Here is a 20,755-nt window from a genome sequence, read left to right as displayed (position 1 = left end):
ATTCCTAACTGATCAATGCAAAGAAATAGAGGAAAACAACAGAGTGGGAAAGATTAAAGATCTCTTTAAGGAAATTAGAGATACCAAGGGAACATTTCATGCAAAGATGGCACAATAAAGGACAGAAATGGTATGGACCTAACAGAAGCAGAAGATATTAAGAAGAGGTGGCAAGAATACACAGAAGAACTGCACAGAAAAGATCTTCATGACCCAGATAACCACGAAGGCGTGATCACTCATCTAGAGCCAGACATCCTGGAGTGAGAAGGCAAGGGGGCCTTAGGAAGCATCACTATGAACATAGCTAGTGGAGGTGATGGAATTACAGCTGAGCTATTTCAAATCCTGAAAGATGATGCTGTGAAAGTGCTGCACTCAATATGCCAGCAAATTTGGAAAATCCAGGTGACAGAACTGGAAAAGGTCAGTTTTCATTCCAATCCTAAAGAAAGGCAATGCCAAAGAATGTTCAAACTACTGCCCAATTGCACTTATCTCACACACTAGCAAAGTAATGCTCAAAATTCTCCAAGTTAGGCTTCAACAGTACATGAACTGTGAACTTCTAGATGTTCAAGCTGGATTTAGAAAAAGCAGAAGAACCAGAGATCAAATTGCCAACATCCACTGGATCATAGAAAAAGCAGAGAATTCCAGAAAAACATCTATTTCTGCTTCATTGACTATGCCAAAGTCTTTGACTGTGTGGATCACAATACACTGTGGAAAATTCTTAGAGTTGGGAATACCAGACCACCTTTCCTGCCTCCTGAGAAACCTGTTTGCAAGTCAAAAAGCAACAGAACCAGACATGGAACAACAGACTGGTTCCAAATAGGAAAAGGAGTTCGTTAAGGCTGTATATTGTCACCCTGCTTATTTAATTTATATGCAGGGTACATCATGAGAAATGCCGGGCTGGATGGAGCACAAGCTGGAATTAAGATTGCCAGGAGAAATATCAATAATCTCAGATATGCAGATGATACCACCCTTATGGCAGAAAGTGAAGAAGAACTAAAGAGCTTCTTCATGAAGGTGAAAGAACAGAGTGAAAAAGCTGGCTCAAAACTCAACATTCAAGAAACAAAGATTATGGCATCCAGTCCCCTCAGTTCCTGGGGAAAAGATGGGGAAACAATGGAAACAGTGACAGGCTTTATTTTCTTGGGCTCCAAAATCACTGCAGATTGGTGACTGCAGCCATGAAATTAAAAGATGCTTGCTTCTTGGAAGAAAAGCTATGACAAACCTAGATAGTGTATTAAAAATCAGAGACATTGCCAAGAAAGGTCTGTATAAAAGCTATAGTTTTTCCAGTAGTTATGTGTGGATGTGAGAGTTGGAACATAAAGGAAGCTGAGTGCCGAAGAATTGATGCTTTTGAACTGCAGTGTTGGAGAAGACTCTTGAGAGTCCCTTGGACTGCAAGGAGATCCAACCAGTCCATTCTAAAGGAGATCAGCCCTGGGTGTTCTTTGGAAGGAATGATGCTAAAGTTGAAGCTCCAATACTTTGGCCACCTGATGCGAAGAGCCAACTCATTAGAAAAGTCCCTGATGATGGGAAACACTGAAGGCAGGAGGAGAAGAGGATGACAGAGAATGAGATGGTTTGACTGTATCATCGACTCAATGGACATGAGTTTGTGCAAGCTCCAGGAGCTGGGGAAGGACAGGGAAACCTGCTGCAGTCCAGGAGGTTGCAAAGAGTCTGACACGACTGAGTGACTGAACAACAGCAGGTGAGTAAGGTCTTTCCTGGTGCCTGAGTGGTGAAGAACTTGTTTGCCAGTGAAGGAGACATGGTTTGATCCCTAGGTTGGGAAGATCCACTGGAGAAGGAAATGGCAACCCATTCCAGTATTTTTGCTGTTAAATCCTAGGGACAGATTCGCCTGGTGGGCTATCATGCCCCTTGCACTGAAAGCACTTAGCCTGTGGTCTACCCCTGGACCACAAGGGAACTTCCTACAATTCTTTATATTGTGCCAAAAAGAAAAATATATTAAATGCTTAGTCTGGATGCTTTGAGAAAAGATTTAGCTCTCGAATTTTGAAGGCTGATGATTCTACCAAGTTTTTTTTCTCTTTCAGTGTTGGAAAATTGAATCAGGAATCCACATTATGAGATAATATGTGTTTGGGTCATTTATTGGGAACACAAACTAATTCAGTTGGAAGCTTTATTCATGCCTATTTCCCAACCTTTTGGAATGTTCTTAGGTTGTACCTATTTTGAGTATCATTTGTGACATTTAACTCAAAATTGTAGAATGCATGGTATCTAATTTCAGTGACCGCCACTATTAGATTTGAGCCTACAAGTATGAACCTTGTTGAACTATTGGTTCAAGAATGCTCCCTAGCTAGATGATCTTCTTTTACTAAGAATCTCAGCTGGAGTTTTCAAGTCAAACCTGAAATCCAAAACAAGTCTTTAATCACAATTAATACCTTGTCATGCATCATATTTCCTGGAGGTGGTGAACACTATGGTAAGATATGGTACTTCTGTAAGATTTTGACAAGTATTGTCGGAGAATTACAATATGTAAGAACTTGTCTTCTTAGTCAGTTCATGTTCTTTTGCTTGTACGTTTTCATGCCTTTGTCCCCTGCATTCTTCTAGGATTTAATCCAACTGGAAAGCTAAACTTTTAGCACTAAGTAGCTAAGAAAGTGCAACTGGAGCACCCACTGCCCATAACTTGTAAAGATGCTTTATAATGATCGTTTGTACCTGAAGATGGATCCATTTGGGGGATTTCTCATTCTTGGTGGGGGTATGGATGTCCTAGGGATTTTCCAGAGCTGACAAAATTTGAAGAAGCCTATGTTCAACTGGTTAATTGCAGCTAAACACTTAAAAATCATAAGCTCTCTGAATGATAGATGTGTATCTCTGAAAAGATAATGCAAGCTATTTCTCAACTTATGTTTCCCAAAGCCAGTAGATTAATTTTTGTCTCTGTTTATTTCTGTAGCTTAGAAAAAAAACTTAAAGTATATATCAAATTTTTAAATGCTACAGTGGTTTCATATTCAAGAATCTTATGAATTTGCTACAGAAAATGGGAGTTGTAAAAGGAACTGATATTTCTTTAAGCTGCCTGAGAGAAATAATTACCTTCTCTCAAATTCAAAATGCACTGTCACCTACATTATGATTTTCTGGACAAAGAACTATTGAAATAACAACATCCCAGTGTTTATTTCTGCACTTATCCTACCGTGATTATGTTGAAGTTTAGTCACTAAGTCGTGTCTGATTCTCTTGCAACCCCATGGTCTGTAGCCTGCCAGGCTTCTCTGACCATGGAATTTTCCAGGCACAAAAACTGGAATGAGCTGCCATTTCCTTCTCCAGGGAATCTTTCCCACCCAGGGATCAAACTGTGTCTCATGGGTTGGCAGGTATTTTTTACCACTTGCACGAAAGCCTGTATTATACTATGAATCTAAAGAGTCAGCACTGTGGGACATGGTGTCCTTGCAAAGATCTTTAGGGTAAGACAAGAAAGAAAAACTCGAGAGAACCTGGGGGAAAATTACACCAAAATATTTAATGTCAGATTCCAATATTAAAACTTATTTAAATTTAGCTTTTTTTTCAAGTGATCAAGTTGATGTGTTTTCTTTTTTGCTTGAAAGTTGCCATGAATTAATTTCAAAAGGTAGCTTACTATGGGAGATTAATTTTAATGGGGAGAATGATATCGCATTTCTTTTATTATACACAGAAACCTAATTTGTTTTAGGAATTAAAAAAAAATTTACTTCTGCCTTTCTATTATATGTATGCTAAGTCACTTCGTGTCTGACTCTTTGCCACCCTCTGGACTGTAGCTCGCTAGGCTCCTCTGTCCATAGGCATGCACATGTCTCCAGGCATGAATACTGGCGTGTGTTGCCATGCCTCCTCCAGGGGATCTTCCCAACGCAGGGTCTGAACCCATATTTCTTATGTCTCCTGCATTGGCAGGAGTGTTCTTTACCACTAGCACCACCTGGGAAAGTGTATATTAACTCAGGGAGGCCAATGACTATCTCAGGAATTCAGTTCCTGCACCAGTAAGTTCCTAAGATTTAGAATAAATAGTGATTAAGGTGCAAAGTGCAGTCCCATGAACCTTCGTTCGTCTAAGAGATCACTCACTCACCTGGGGTTCTGGCAGGCACTCAGGGCAGCGTCTTCACCCTTCCCTGACTCTGGGACCTTTTCTTCTTCCAAACACCTTTCTTTTTCCTCTAGGGGGCTGTGTTCGGAAATAACGTGTTCAGGTTCTCCCACACATTCTTCTCTCTGATCTGTTTCGATCTGGATTAAAGGCACTTCCCTTGAGCAAAGTGATCGCCGGGTGTGGCTTAGAGGGACCGCATGGTGGCATGAGGGAGTTTCCTTTTTAAAATCTAAACTGCTGTGACTTGTAAGAGGAGCAGCTTTGCTTGGGGACGACCCTGGGAGATGGCTGCTTTCTGTGATTGAGTTTTTCCTCGGATAATCCACAGACTCCTGCACAAGCAGAGCTGGTCCACTTTGCACCCTGCCCGAAGCTAATCTGCCCGCACACTTTTCCACTTGCAAGGAGGGGCCCCCTGAAGGAGGTTCAGCATCAGCCGCGCCGGCATCATCCACTATAATTTTGTTCTTCCGCATGAGAGCCTCGATTGAGTTTGCCCACGTCTCGTGAATTAACATGTTTGTGATGTGGTCAGCCCCGCCTCTGCGATACAGGCAAGAGTCAGATTTGCAGAGACCCGAGGAGGAAGCGCCGCCGACTGGCTGGACGCTGAGGAAGTCTTGCTGGCTGTGTTGAGAAAAGCCGTCTAAGGAGTTAGCTTTGATGGGCACGTTCACCGTGAGCCTGGCGCCCGGAGATCTGCCGTCGGGCACAGACGACTGTCTGTAGTACAAGGGGGACCGCAGAGAAGGCGAGAGCAAGCCAGTGGTCCAGTCCTGGCTGCCTTGCCTGGAGGAGGGGCCGTCTTTGCCCTCTCGTTCAATGTCCCTCAGCATGTACCTGTAGAACTCCTCGGTGATGCTTTCGGTGCTGGACTGCTTCGAGGGACAGCTTGGCTTCACACTCAGATGGTCGTTTTTCCGGCAGGCCTGTTGCACAGCTGAGTTCAAGATGCTGCTGGCATTCTTGCCTGCGTAGTAATCCAGCAGTAACTCGAAGCCTCTTCCTTCATTTTCCATCTGGTTCACCATGAACCTGGAAAACTCATCGGTGATGCTCTCACAGCTCGACTGCTTAGAGACGGAGCTGGCCCGGCTAACTGGCTGACTCAGGGTACTCATTAAACCCAGGCTGTTCACATAGGCCCGGGTGTTAGAGTCCTCCTCTGGAATGCTCTCGCAGCTGGAGGCCTTCAGGCGGTTCCACCTGTCCCCACCCAGTAACCGACTCCGGGGGTAGCCCTGTGCTTGCCACACACCGTCCACCAAGGAGAACTCTGTGAGGTTCATGATCTTGGCTGCCACTTCGTTTGCAAAAATACTGACAGAGTCTGGGATGTCCTCGAGGTTCATGGACTCGTCCACCACCCTGTTCATCAGCTTCTCTTTCAGCTCCGGGTGCTCATCGGTTTTCCTCTTGATCTCGCTGAGTCGCGGGGGCTTGTGTTTCCTCACAGTGGCCCCGCTGGCCTGGCTCTCTTTCTTCTTCTTCAAGGATCGGCAGGAGATGTTGGGGGTAACCAGAAACTCATTCCCTCTTTTCCATGCACAGAACCAGGGTTGTTTTCCATTGGAGTTGTCAAGGCAAATCGCTGCGATTTCCGTTGCCATGGAGACGATCGTCTCTGCTAATTCTTCTGCGAAGTCTGCAATGCAGTATATGTCTGGGTCTTTTTCTGGTAGCATGGATTGAGCAGGAAGCAGCAAATCATCCCCCAACACAGACGGGCAAACTTGAAGTTCACTGTTCAGAGGCAAGGCACCATTGTACTTTTCTTGAGCATTTGCAATGATGCTGTCCTCAGTGTCCTGAGAGCTGATGCTGTACTTGCCAACTGTTGGTGTCATTTCTTCCTCTGGAGGGGCTCTGCATTCATTCTCATTATCACTGGGTGGTGCAGGAGGGTTTTTCATATCCTCCACCACCGATCCTTTCAGATATATTTCCTTGGGTGGTGTTTTAGCAGACATGCTGGTACTGCAGGATAATTCAGATTGCAGTGTGGGGATCTGGGAAAGACCTGACTCTGCTGGACCCTTGCTGTCTTGCTTCGGATGTCCAGCATCTACAAGATCATTGATAACAGGACTGCTGATATGCAGGTTGCTAAGTGGATGGCAATTGGAGTATTCAGCGGCTTTTGTCCATGCTGGACAAATGGCTTGATCAGTTGGCTGGAAGTCTGGTTCGGTTTCCCTCCATCTGATGGTCTCCTTAGAAAGGACAGGGGGACATCCCCCAAGCTGTACAAGGTGGCTCATCTTCTCGAACGTGAAGCGTATCACATTGAAGAGCAGCTGATTTACACTTTCCATTAAGGATTCCAGGGTTTCAGATGAGTCCCTGTCATCATTGGGGTCTATCATTTTATTTTTCTGGTGAATTTCATCAATGGAATGCTTCAGGATAACATTAGACAGGGTCTGTGCCAGTTCATTCCCAAGGGCATTTTCTGAGCACAAGGTCTGAGGCTTTGAAACAGCTTCTACGATCCTCCTATTCACTGACTCCATGAGGTCTCCAATGCTGCTGTAGGCGTTAGGTCTTGTTAAGACCAAGGCAACCTCCTTGAGCAAGGCCTCTGCAATGGCTTCATTCCCCAGCTCCATGCTCTTTTCTGCCACTAAACCACAAAGTGGGGGGATGGCTGCAGGGGCCTCAGCTTCAGACAGGAAGCCACTGGAAGCCACCGGGCACTTCACCTCTCCTGTTTCTCCCAGGCCACAGACAGCAACAGCACTGGCCACCTGAGTCATGCCACATAAAGCAGACGGAAACGAGTATTCACTGAGGGAGGGATCCTTGAGTACTTGAGAGGCCTGAGTTTGTCCTGGCTCATCACCTCCCAGTGGATGGTGTGAAACCAGAGGTTCTTGCTCCATTTTGAATCTTTCTGTGGCTTGTGGACTGGAAATGGTCCCAATAACAGTGGCTGCACAAGCTAATGCTACTTCTAGAGGACTCTGGGGGCGTCTTCTGGAGTTCTCTCCAGAGGGGACACCTGAAGTTTCACTGGAGACTTCTGTCTCGGGCCACGAGGAGATGCCTGGCTCAGGGCCAGCATCACTGCCTTCTGGACTCTGGACAATGACGATTTTGGGGGGCTCGTTCCATGACTGAGGTACCACGATATCTTTTGTGGAAGAGCCACTGGGAAGCAGAGCACTTCCTACAGAAACACTGACTGCAGATTCCTGGGGGAGGGCAGGCTGAGACTTAGAGAGTCGAAGAAATGCATCTTGCATCACAGATTCCGCTAAATTCGTGGCATACTCGCCTGTTGTGGCTTCTCCATCTTGTAAGGGAAGAAGAAAGCTTGTGCGGTCTTCACGGTCTCCTGGGTCTAAATTGCTGTCACGCTCAGAGAAAGTCCCACATGCAGAAAGTCCATCCCTCTTAACCATCTTTGAGAAATAAGCATTGCCTGGACTACATAGCGCCTGTGAGTTTTCCTCTTGACTTTTACACTTTTCTGAAGAATAATCCTTTGTGGTTGACCGCTCATTCCCCACAGCTTCACCTTTCCACTTTGATATCTTGGCTGAAGGATCTAGACTCTGCAGACTTGTATATTCTGCCACTCTTCCCAGAGATCCTTCTGTTTTAACCAGTGGTGGATGATATTTGCTAACATACTTGTCTTCCAATGTATAAAGTAATTTTTCCTTGCTGTAATTCCATTCCTCCTTAGTGGCTTCCTTTGGCTTTTTATTTTCCAAGATACTGGTTGAGACATTTATATTTTCATAACCTGGTAAAGAGAAAATGATACTACTTATTTATTGTATTTAAGTAAAAATATTATTTTTTCACTTTTGATCATCTGCTTTTATTCTGTTTTTTTGCAATTCTGAGTCCTTTTTTTTAATTGGAGTACAGTTGATTTACATTGTTTTGTTGGTTTTAAGTATGCAGAAAAGTGAATCAATTATATATATATATATATATATATATATATATATATATATAAACACACACCCAGTCATTTTTAGATTTTTTTCCCATGTAGGTCGTCACAAAGTATTGAATACAGTTCCCTGCACTATACAATAGTGCGCTATACAATATACAAATATCTATTTTATATACAGTAGTATGTATATGGGGCTTCCCGGGTGGCTCAGCTGGTAGAGAATTCGCCTGCAATGCAGGAGACCCTGGTTCAATTCCTGAGTTGGGAAGTTCCCCTGGAGAAGGGAGAAGCCACCCACTCCAGCATTTTTGAGCCTCCCTGGTGACTCAGATGGTAAAGAACCCAACCACAATGCGGGAGACCTAGGTTCAATCCCTGGATTGGGAAGATCCTCTGGAGGAGGGCATGGAAACCTACTTCAGTGTTCTTCCCTAGAGAATCCCAAGGACAGAGGAGCCTGGTTGGCTACAGCTCATGGGTTTGCAAAGAGTTGGACACGACTGAGCGACTACGTCCAGCACAGCACACTGCGTATATGTCACTCCCAATCTCCCAGCCCGCCCCCCACCCGCGACCATTTCCACCTGGTAATCATGAGTCTGTTTTCAACATCTGTGACTCTATTTCTGTTTTATAAATAAGTTCATTTGTACTATTTTTTTAGATAAAGAAGGACAAACAAAACCCAAAGTTAGTAGAAGGAAAGAAATCATAAAGATCAGAGCAGATATAAATGGAACGGAGACAAAAACAAACATAAAAAGCCATAATTCGAGAAGTTCCATGCACCATTACTTTTTAGACAGCAGGTTCACATGAGTCTAAAATAATCTTTATTTCCAAAAATGCCTTAAAGGATCAGTTATCTTTTTTTTCTGTTTTTTGAAAATAGTATTTTGAATATTTCTTCAAGAAATATGAATCTGCAAAAGCTTTTGAGTTTCATTGTGAGCTGCCCTCAATAGAATGGCTTTCAGTGTGGAGTACAGATGCCAGTGCTAGACTGGAAGAGGGCATCTGGGAGCCGAGGGCTGGTCACTGTGCTTTGGCGAGAAAGTAACCAAGACAACTGTGTCCTGCAGCTGCCCAGTGGGTACAGAGGGAGAAGGCAGGATATGCAGGATGTCGTGGGCCTTGTTGAGAGAGCTTCTCTCGTGCCCCAAGGACAGTGAGAACAGAATCTGGAGTATCCCTTCCTCTTTGGGGAAGAGTAACTCATTGTTCACTGAGCTCTATTAATGAGTCAAAAGAAAGAATTAATAAACACACGCTAAGCACTTTTCTGGAGAAGGCAATGGCAACCCACTCCAGTACTCTTGCCTGGAAAATCCCATGGGTGGAGGAGGCTGATGGGCTGCCGTCTATAGGGTCGCACAGAGTCGGACACGAATGAAGCGACTTAGCAGCAGCAGCAGCAGCAAGAACTTTTCTGGGTTACTTGCTCCTGCCCTGGAGAAATAATCATGCTGGCTCAGTCATGTCCGAGTGACCCCATGGACTGCAGACTGTCAGGCTCCTCTGTCCATGGGATTTCCCAGGCAAGAATACTGGACTGGGTTGCCATTTCCTTCTCCAGGGGATCTTTCTAACCCAGGGATCTAACACGGGTCTCCTGTGGCTCCTGCATAGATAGGCAGATTCTTTACCAGTGAGCCACCTGGAAAGCCCAGAAATGTAATAAATATATATTTTAAATGGCTAAATATAATACATATAATAGTTCTGGAGACACTGTTATACTCCCAAATTATGGATAAGGAAACTGGAGCTCAGAAAGACTTAGATCACTGGCCCCAGCTTTCACAGCCTCAAAGAGGCAGCGCTCGGATTCAGGCCAATCTCACTCAGCCTCAGCTAACAGATGGCTTTAATGGAAATCTTAGGGAAATTAACTTTCCTCCAAGTGATAGTCTCCATCTCTTGGCAGGCAGGAAGATTTTGTTTTAAAACAGAGATTTCCTTCAGCATCCCTAAGGCATCTTTACGGAGAATGGGGCCATCTAACCATTAAATCTGTTAAAGTGCCTCCGTCAGCATCCTCACTAGTGTTTTCTTATTCTCTCTCCCTCCTGAAACTTCTTACGTGAAGATTGTGATGCGTCAGCCAAACTGATGTGGCCTGAAACTTTTCTGAAATGTAACCAAGACATTTTTATAGGGTGACTAATTTCAGGATGCACATTCATTTTACAGGAAAGTTCTCACCGTTCCTATACTCTTCCACTTCACTTTCCTCCTCCAAGTGCTCGGATGCGGTGAGAAAGTCTTCTTCAATTGAAGACAAGGAGCAGTTCGTGTCATCCTCCACTTTCAAGATGTTTGTTTCAAGGTGGAGCTGCCGCTCCTGTACCAGTTCCAGACCAATCAAAAATTTGTTGATTTCAAAGATGATGCAATTGGTACTGTTTGGTCTGTTCCCTCTTGCACACTGGACCAAGCAGACATCTGACATCCAAGGACACTGCAAGTAGAGAGAGAAAAAGGCATTTGTTAAAAACAACAACAACAACAACAAAATACCACAGAGATTCTTGGGGGATGCTAGTGGTAAAGGATCCACCTGCCAATGCATGAGATGTAAGAGATGCGAGTTTGATCCCTGGGTCAGGAAGATCCCCCGGAGAAAGAAATGGCAACCCACTCCAGTGTTCTTGTCTGGAGAATCCCATGGACAGAGAAGCCTGGTGGGCTACAGTCTGTGGGGTCACAAAGAGTCCGACACAACAGCACACACACACACAAGAGAAAATATAAAATCCGACCTTTCTTCTATTAGTCTCTCCCATTAGAAGGAATGGTGACCTTTAAAATACTTGGAATATCTTCAGGGCGTATATTGATGAACTGCTTGAAAAAATGCAAATGGTGCTTTGGAACACAGGGTATATAGGAGAGAAGTTGACTAGTTGTATGGCATATTTTTGTTCTCTCCTGTCTAGGTGAAAATTTCACTAGGCAAAGTTTAGCAGGCACAGAAGACCTCATTCAAAGCTTTTAAAATAAGAGGAGGAGGCCAGAACTGAGTTGGATTACAACTCCACTGAAACAAAAAAAAGGCAATAGGGTTTTGAAGAGCTGGTACAGGAGGACTGAAGTCCATCTGTGTTTGCTTAGGAAAAGGAAACTTCTTGTATCTTCTTGGCTGGAGGTAGTTTTGTAAATTGGAGCAAAGTGCCTGCAGAAGTTTGGCTCCCATTCTTCCAAAGACATAGGGACACTAACTTCTTTGATGACATTTCCAGGAGATGGGTCCAAGGTCCTTGAGAAAGACATTCTTGGGTTGTACAGTGTCAAAAGGCTTTTAAAATGATTTATATCTCAATGGGGCAGAGAAGCAATTTATAAAAATAAGTTCTCTAAAATCAATATTCTAAGAAAAGGGAAGTTTGGGGCCTGGAGTTAGGAATAAGGCTGTCTAAAATTTAATAAAGCCTAGGGGAAAGTTAAGGCTGTCTTGGGTGCTCCTTTTGATTAAATGATTCCCAAGTTCTCAGACCAATAGTTTTTCTGCCTTTCTGATGTTCAGTACAACCTCTCTGTTAGTATTTCACACAGACGGAAAGCGTTCTATCAACTATGGTTATATTTTATAATTTGTAGTGTTTATTTGAACAAGCAGCCAAAATGAGATGTAAAAAGATCCACTGAAAGTGATCAAATTCTCTCTAAAGGACAGGTTTATGGGGCCAGCAGTGAGGGAGACAGATCACTGGAGAGTGTCGCACGGAGACCTGCTGATTCTCCTCAGTTCCAAGGCTACAGACTGCCCCGCTATTCTCCGCTGCATATTTTCACCATTCATAGTGTCGTTCATTAGAACAACAGTAAAGTCTCAGTTGCCCTTGCACAGATTACTAGTAAGTTACACATATGACTTGTGCATTGGGTTTTCATCTTTGTAAGAGGAACAATATGCTGATTTCTAGCAATTTTTAAGAGAAAATTATTTGCATGGAAACAACAGTGGGCAAAGGGAAGATAAATAAATTTATCTCAAGATGGAATTTAAAATGCTTGGGAATATTTTATGTCTACATGTTCCTCTTATAAAAAGAGATTATTTAAAACACATGCTTATCTGTGGTTGGAGGTAATTAGGTCTCATCCTAGTTAACCTGCCATTTTGAAATGCTTGAGTTGGAATGTAGCTATCTGAATGTATTATATATATGTATGTATATAAGTATACATATGTGTGTGTGCGAGTGGTGAGGATGCATACATGCAGAAGAACACATACGCATAGATATTCATATTGTATCTCTGAAAGTAGTATATCTTTGTGTGTAAATATCATTTATCAATCTCTTTGACTGTATACTATATATAATTAGAGTAACTCTAAGACAGATGATTATAAAATGAAAAATTCAATCATTCTTTGAGTACAGGGGTCCCTAGGAGGCTCAGAAATAAGATTTATCTATGTCCTTAAGTGACTGGGTCTTTTCTCAAGGAAGGTGGCCTTGCTTTTCAAAGTGTGGTTTGTGTACTACCAGCCTCAGCATCACATGGGAGCCTGATAGAAATATATAATCTCAGACTCCACCCAGGTCTACCACATCAGAATCTACATTTTCAAGAAAACTTTTGGTGATTCCTACATGCATTAACTTTTGAGAAGTACTGGTCTATAGATTCTGTGAAATTCACAAAGAATCTGTGATTCCCCCAAATGGTGAGGACCCACTGCTCTAGAGTAATGGTGGCTGACTTGATTACTTTTCTTTCCACTGAATTCAGAAGTAAGACAATAAAGTGAAATTTGCCAGATATTTTCTGAGTGCCTATTATATGCAAGATATGTTGGGAAGTACAAGTTCTGTTCAGTTCAGTTGCTTGGTCTTGTCCCATTCTTTGCGACCCCATGGACTGCAGCACACCAGGCTTCCCTGTCCATCACAAACTCCCAGAGCTTGCTCAAACTCATTCCCATAGACTTGGTGATGCCATCCAACCATCTCATCCTCTGTCATCCCCTTCTCCTCCCACCTTCAATCTTTCCCAGCATCAGGGTTTTTTCCAGTGAGTTGGCTCTTTGCATCAGGTAGCTGAAGTATTCAACTTCAGTATCAGTCCTTCCAATGAATATTCAGGACTGATTTCCTTTAGGACTGACTGGTTTGATCTCCTTGCAGTCCAAGGGACTTTGAAGAGTCTTCTCCAACACCCCAGTTCAAAAGCATCAATTCTTCGACTCTCAGCTTTCTTTATGGTCCACCTTTCATATCCATACATGACTACTGAAAAAACCATAACTTTGACTAGATGGACCTTTGTCGGCAAAGTAATGTCTCTGCTTTTTAATATGCTGTCTAGGTTTGTTATAGATTTTCTTCTATGAAATGGAGGTACAAACATGAATCAAATAATTACTCTAGGGAATACGGCACGATATATTCCCAGTAGATCACATAGGAATAAAAATCATAACAAAGTTGAACCATATGAAATTGTCACATATACAGATTAAAATGATTGGTTATTTTATATCATTTAGACTAAATATAAATAACATAAGGTGAAATGGGACAGAAATCAAAAGGAATGTTAACAAAGTAATATAAGCAGTTAAGTCATACTTCAAGACAGACTTAGGGAAAGGATGTTACTAAACATGCGATGTTACACAGATGTGGTACCCTTAGGAAGAAACTGTATTTTGTTTACAATCTTCTTGAAAGTAAATAAACATCCTGGGCGTCTTAGGTACATGATGGCAAACAGAAGAGGCTGGAAAATAATGGGAGATACACCAAGGGGAAAAGGGCTATGGGTGGGAGGAATTGGGAGATTGGGATTGACGCATATATGCTACTGATACTATGTATAAAATAGATTACTAAGAAGATACGCTGAACTCTATTCAATGCGCTGTGGTGACCTAAATGGAAAGGAAATCCAAAAGAGAGGGGATACAGGTATTAACATTTGTATGGCTGATTCATTTTGCTGTACAGTAGAAACTAATACAGCAGGGTAAAGAAACTATACTCCAATAAAAATTAATTAAAAATAGTGGCAGATATTAGTATATGACAGTCTATTGGGTGCTTTGTATACCTTATTGCCTCTAATGTTAACCATTTTCTACAAGGTTGCTGGTGCTACTGCCCCATTACAGATAGAGGCACAGAAAGGCCAATTCTTTTTATACAAATTTTTTATTGGAGTACAGTTGCTTTACAGTGTTGTGTTAGTTTCTGCTGTACAGCCAAGTGAGTCAAGTTATGCATACATATATCCCCTCTGTTTTGGATTTCCTGCCCATTTAGGTCGCCACAGAGACCTGAGTAGAGTTCTCATTAGTTATCGATTTTATGCATAGCATTGATTGTGTATATGTGTCAATCTCTGTCTCTCCATTCATCCACGTCACAGAAATATAAAGGGGAAGAACCACCACTGCAGTTCAGGTCTGCTGGACTCCAGTTCCTGTGTTTTTTCCAACTCTCCTCATGGAGAGTTTAATTAGAAATCATAACTAATAGGTCTGGTGCAGAAACCACTCTTAAAACTCAGGTTTGAAAAAATACGTTTGGTTATTGTGGCTTTGCCTAATATAAATAGACAGCACGTAGGTCCACTTCCATATTCTCTTTTCACACAATTATTTTTCTCACTAAAGAAATGTGTTATTAGATTGGGAATGATCTTGTTCTAGTCTTGAGGAGCAAATTGTAATGGGCTGTATGTAGATTTTCACTGAGCATCTGAAGTATGGAAAGAAATAGTGGGTGGCCCACTAAACGTTTTCTGATATTTTGAAGGATTAAAGAATAAAAGAAGATTTAAAAACTTTCCAGCAAAACTAAAACACAAAGAAGAACAATTTATAGAGGAAAATAAATGCTCATTATTTTAGTCTGTAGTTATCAATCACTATTCACGTATCTTATGTGAGAACATTCACAATCTTTTATACAGCATGTCTTCAGAAATTTTATGTAAATTGGCTAAACAATTTAAAATGTTAAAGTTTTCTTCAGCATTATAATTATTTATTTAATAATAACAAACATTAGTATAATGGATTGAAGGATAATAGTATTTTAAACTCAATTTTCAGTAACATTCTTTTCTTCTGGGAACTTCATTTTGGGCCTAGGAAACTCCATTTTCATCTTTGGGACTGTTATCCTGTATTTATTTGCTTGGCTAGTTTGATATAGCCTAAAAAATAAATAGCATCCAGAAAGAAGAAATTATGCCATTTTGGCATCACACGGTATGAATTAGAATTTTGCTATTTTTCCTGAAACAGAAGACAATTCTGGTTTTGATTACTCAGCAGATTAGTAGAAAACCAAGCTAACCAACCAATGCCTGGTGTGTCTGTTCTAGTTTAAGTGCAACTTAGTACTGTAAACTTGAGAAGATAATATATGTTAGAAATCAATGTAAGGGAAACTCTGTCAAACTTTAAGGGGTAATATTTAAAAGAAGTACAAGTAAAGTCTATTATAGGATACAAAGACATTTAGATTCACATGCTATGGGAGTCTACATATTGCATTCATTTGGGCCTCTTACTGATTTGTGCCAAGAGCTGACCACAGATAACTTACTAGTGAATTGCTTATCAAGAGCTACTATTTCTTACCTGTGAAACTTCAAAATCTGCCTGTAGGTTTCCAGATGTTAACCCACTTAGGAGGACAATTTCATTTTCTTTTGGCTGTTGGACATTCATGGAGCTTATAAGTTTTGGAAGATCTGGTGAAACATTGACCAACTTCTGTAGAACAAGAATCTTTATTAGTTGAGATAATTTTCACTTCCAAAATACTACCTCAAAATTATTTTACTTGCAAAACTAATATACTCATATAACTATTCATAATATAGATGACTGAATCTACTAAGATTATTACGAGAAGAGATTGTATAAAATTGAAGCATAAAGGTTTAGACTGGAATAGAAAATTTCCTAAACATAAAGATTTAACAATTTTTAGTTTGAAGTTTCCCAAAGTAAACACTTAATGATTTTATTGTGACACCACAGGCATCCATGGTAGTTTGGGACTTTTCTTCCCTTTTAAGTCCTTGAATAAGCAACTCGTTGACTAATAATCATGTGTTCTAATGAAGCTAATAATAATAAAATTGCCTGGTAAGTCGCTTCAGTCATGTCTGACTCTGTGCAACCCTGTGGACTGTAGTCTGCCAGGCTCTTCTGTCCATGGGATTCTCCAAGCAAGAATACTGGAGTAGGTTGTCATACCTTCCTCCAGGGGATCTTCCCAACTAAGAGGTCAAACCCAAGTCTCCTATGTCTCCTGCATTGGCAGGTAGGTTCTTTACCACCAGCGCCACCTGGGAAGCCCCCAGTAATAATATTAATAATAAAATAATTACTGGCATTGATTTTTCTGTATATTGAGGTACCATATTAAGGACTGCATGTAGGTTACATTGCTACACTCAATCACTGCAACACCCCTAAATGAATTAGGCAGCACTATCACTTCATTTTCACGCGTAAGTATCCTGAAATCCAGAAAGATGAGATGAACAACTTTATGTAGCTAAATCAGCTTATGTACGCCCTTAAGAAGTAGCCAAAGACTGTCTCGAATCAGTCATAAATTTGTTAAATACAGTCTTCATTTTTTTTGCTTTAGTCTTTTATTGTGCTCCACATATATACTTATTTTTTTTCATATCAAACAAAAGAATGTTTATTTGATACAAAAAAACAATCAAAACCTGAGAACACAGAGAATTCTAAGAGATTCATATACAACAGATTAATCGGAAATACACATCTACATATTTATTTTATATACTCTGAAAATGTAATTTTCATATTACCAAATTTTCATTTCACACATATTTAAAAATTAATATCTGTCATCTATTTGCATATTTAAATACTGCAATAGCTGTCCCAAAGATCACTGCTGAAACATTTTTGTTTCCATGAAGATCACATTAATTGGAGTAATAAAAGTGGGAAAAATGCTGTTATGCTATAATGCATATTTTCTGTATCATAAAGTTTGATGGAAACACACAGTTCTTAAGACGACAGCTTGCTTATTCCTTCCTGCTCTCTCTGATCGACTTAGCACCACAATTCTATAAAATGAAATTATTTGTATAATTTCTTTTGAAAATCTCTATAGTACTACACAGATGAGGGATATTTGGGGCTCAGTGGAAATCTGTAATAAATTATCTGTATGGACAATTAAATTTGAGAATCTTCAGGTGGAGCACTGTCAAGAAAAAGAAGTTATAGGAGTAACTGAGTAATTTCAGATCCACTGTCCCATGGCAATCAAGATGCAAATGGTATACTATTATACATTAAAGAGTGTTGTACCAAACAGTAAAATCAAACCATCTTCAGCTTTGGACATGAAATGATAAATCATATCACACTAACGAACCCTTCCCATTGTACCTACAGGCTCTGGTTCCAAAGGATTGAGTGAGTCTTCAAGTTTTTGCATGTTGTCAAGGATTTACATCAGAAATCTCACAACCTTGGATAAGTTTGGAATATTTATCTCCCACAGAGTGCAAAAAATGTGAGTCCCAGATGAGTGTGGGGCTGAGAAACTGAGGTTAGATATAAAATATTTGATGAGAGCAGCAAGAAGGAGCAAGCCAGAGGGAAGGGCTAGCTGGTATCAAGCAGGTTTTGGAAAAACTTTGGAAAAGTCATCACAGAAAGAGTGCTTGAGTGCGTAGAAGGGGGCAGTAGAAAAGTCACTCCTAGGCACTGGGGGTGCAGGAGAAAGAGACTGCTTAGGAAACAGCCTAGACTACTTGGGAAAGCAATTCTCAAATGTAAGGAGAGCAAACTGTAGAAAAATGTCAGGAGGAGGTCAGGGAGATGTGCTGTGATGAAATCATCTAATTAATGAGTCTCCTACAAAGCGAGCATCACTGAGGCAGAGTCATGATAGGTCTCTCGCCAGTGCAGCCAGCTCTTGAAGGGAGCTCCCAGAGTTCAGTTCCCCGAGTTACCTGCTGCAGGTGCTCCGTGCTGCATGCATCCTTGTTCACATCCAGGTTCACAAAGCAGACCTGGGAAAAGGGCAACAACTGTCAATTAAGTGAAAAACCTGACAGTCCTTTTTGAAGAAAGCAGGAATTAGTTGCGCGCAAATGATTCAAGAGTCAAATATTTCCATATAGTTGATCTGGCATAGAAACAGCCATCTTACCTTTGAGCTTCTGCATGGGTCTCTAATATCCTACTCATGATTCCCACTGATTACACCAAATGCCCTCTGCCTTTCATGGCCCAGCAAACAAAACAAAACCTCTTTGTACAGAACCAGTGTAACAGTCTCAACACAATCTTCAGGTTTTTAGAGGGTTGTTAAATCTCATGAAACAGAAAAAAAAAGCTTTTAATACTTGCAAACTCTTTATAATTGCAGCAAATATTTCTTGCTGGTTTTCTCTTTTCTCTTATTTCCTGCTCCCTTTCTCCACCACTTTTCATATCATGTATTATCAATGGAGTTTTTCGTGTCTCATTATTTAATTTTTAATGTATTTAATCTTGTAAACTCTGATGCTTTTGTAGCTATCTTAAATAAGTGTCTGGATAAATAAGAGTGTAAAAACAATAGCTACAAGATTAAATAGTAATTCAGAGCAACATTCAAAGAATTGTTATAATTTAAAACCATCACAAGCAGACTTGGAACAATAGACTGATTCCAAACTAGGAAAGGAGTATGTCAAAACTGTATATTTCCACCCCACTTATTTAACTTCTAGGAAGAGTACATCATATGAAATGCAGGGGTGGATGTAGCACAAACTGGAATCAAGACTGCAGGAAGAAATATCAACAACCTCAGATTTGTAGATGATACCACTCTAATGGCAGATAGTGAAGAGGAAATAAAGAGCATCTTAATGAAGATGAAAGAGGAAAGTGAAAAAGCTGGTTTAAAACTCAGCATTCAAAAAGTAAGATCATGGCATCTGGTCCCATCACTTCATGTCAAATAGATGGGGAGAAAGTGGAAACAGTGACAGATTTCATTTTCTTGGGCTTTAAAATCACTGTGGACGGTGACTGCAGCCATGAAATTAAAAGATACTTGCTCCTTGGAAGAAAAACTACCTAGACAGCGTATTGAAAAAGCAGAGACATCACTTTGCTGGCAAAGATCTGTATAGTCAAAGCTATGGTATTTACAGTAGTCATGTATGGAAGTGAGAGTTGGACCATAAAGAAGGCTGAGCACCGAAGAATTGACGCTTTTGACCTGTGGTGTTGAAGGAGACTCTTGAGACTCCCCTGGACTGTAAGGAGACCAAAGCTGTCAATCCTAAAGGTAATCAACCCTGAATATTCATTGGAAGGACTGACGCTGAAGCTGAAGCTTCAATACTTTGGCCACCTGATGTGAAGAGCCAACTCTGGAAAAGACCCTGATGCTGGGAAAGATTGAGGGAAAGAAGAGAAGGGGGCTACAGAGGATGAGATGGTTGGATGGCATCACTGACTCAATGGACATGAGTCTGAACAAACTCCAGGAGATAGTAAAGGACAGAGAAGCCTGGCGTACTGCAGTTCATGGGTTCACAGAGAGTTGGACACGACTTAGCAACTGAACACAACCACAACCACATCACATTAATTAAAATAAACTACCATGGGTACTGCTATATATGAAATAGATAACTAATAAGGACCTACTTAATAGCACAGGGAACTCTACTTGGTGCTCTGTGGTGACCTAAATGGGAAGGAAATCCAAGGAACACGGGACATATGTATGTGAGTGGCGGATTCACTTTGCTATACTGCAAGAAATTCACACATCGTGGTAAAGCAACTATTCTCTAATTAAAAAAAAATAAAGGAAGAAAAACAGTAGGACCATAAAAAACTGGATGAGAATATTAATTACCTGAATAGTTAGTCAGATATTTGGACTTAAGTGGATATCTGAAAGCATATAGGGATTTCTGATTTCAGTTAGTTGTTTGGGGTCATCCTTTCTTAGAGTCCATCGTTTTTCTTTTGGGGGTTGGAAAAGAACCGTAAGGGAAAGATTTTGGGAAAGGCCTTAAAAATTAAAATAGTTATATATTGATGAAGTGTAAAGTTCACTATTGTTTTAATCCTAATTATTGAGAGATTTCTTCAAGTTTCCAGGGCTCACAATATCATTGCAGTACATTTCTTGGATAGAGTATTTGCTTGTTAAGAATAACTTGATGGACATTTGGAATAAGGAAGGGTGTGAAATGCCACCCACACTCTCAATCTTTTGGTTAATAGGGAAGATTCGGGCATGAGACCTTTCACAGACAGAGAGCAAATGGGAGCATGGAGAGTAGGTGCTTCCTGGTTTACAATCTAGAGCAGTTTGAGAATATTCATATAATAATAGTAACTCTGCCCTTGGAAAGCTGGTTCAGTATCCATTAGTACTCAGGGGCTTTTCATTACAGGCAGCTGGGATGGCAGTTATTGAATTGATTAGACAATTTTCCATTCACCTTAAAGAAAGGTGCATTACCTGGCCCCTGGGCATCACAAAGCTCTATTATCCTATTTCACAGTGGAAGAGGGCAAAGCAGAGAGACCCAAGAAAAGCATCTATAATAACCATTTCTCTGCCCTCTGATACTGTATTTCGTTTCTGAAGATGAACATTTTTTGAAATTAA

General features: G+C 41.0%; 1 protein-coding gene across 4 annotated transcripts in view; it reads right to left on the bottom strand.

Moving 5' to 3' along the window:
- SPHKAP (SPHK1 interactor, AKAP domain containing) overlaps window positions 1-20,755 on the bottom strand; it is a 190,373-nt gene that overhangs the window by 26,362 nt on the left and 143,256 nt on the right. For 2 of the 4 annotated variants that reach the window (XM_086365466.1, XM_086365471.1), the window contains exons 4-7: window positions 18,081-18,140; window positions 15,703-15,837; window positions 10,305-10,560; window positions 4,166-7,937 (exon numbers count right to left, since the gene is read on the bottom strand). In XM_086365466.1, coding sequence (XP_086221592.1) covers window positions 4,166-7,937; window positions 10,305-10,560; window positions 15,703-15,837; window positions 18,081-18,140 — 4,223 coding nt within the window. The remainder of the gene's footprint in view (window positions 1-4,165; window positions 7,938-10,304; window positions 10,561-15,702; window positions 15,838-18,080; window positions 18,141-20,755) is intronic. The other 2 variants (XM_086365467.1, XM_086365476.1) reach the window with 1 other exon arrangement.

This window comes from Bos grunniens, chromosome 2, assembly GCF_055505025.1.
Source record: "Bos grunniens cultivar Pamir isolate PY7600 chromosome 2, Bosgru_T2T1.0, whole genome shotgun sequence".
Lineage (NCBI taxonomy): Eukaryota > Metazoa > Chordata > Mammalia > Artiodactyla > Bovidae > Bos > Bos grunniens.
The sequence above is the reverse complement of the archived record's forward strand: the minus strand, read 5'-3'. Positions and strand labels throughout refer to the sequence as shown.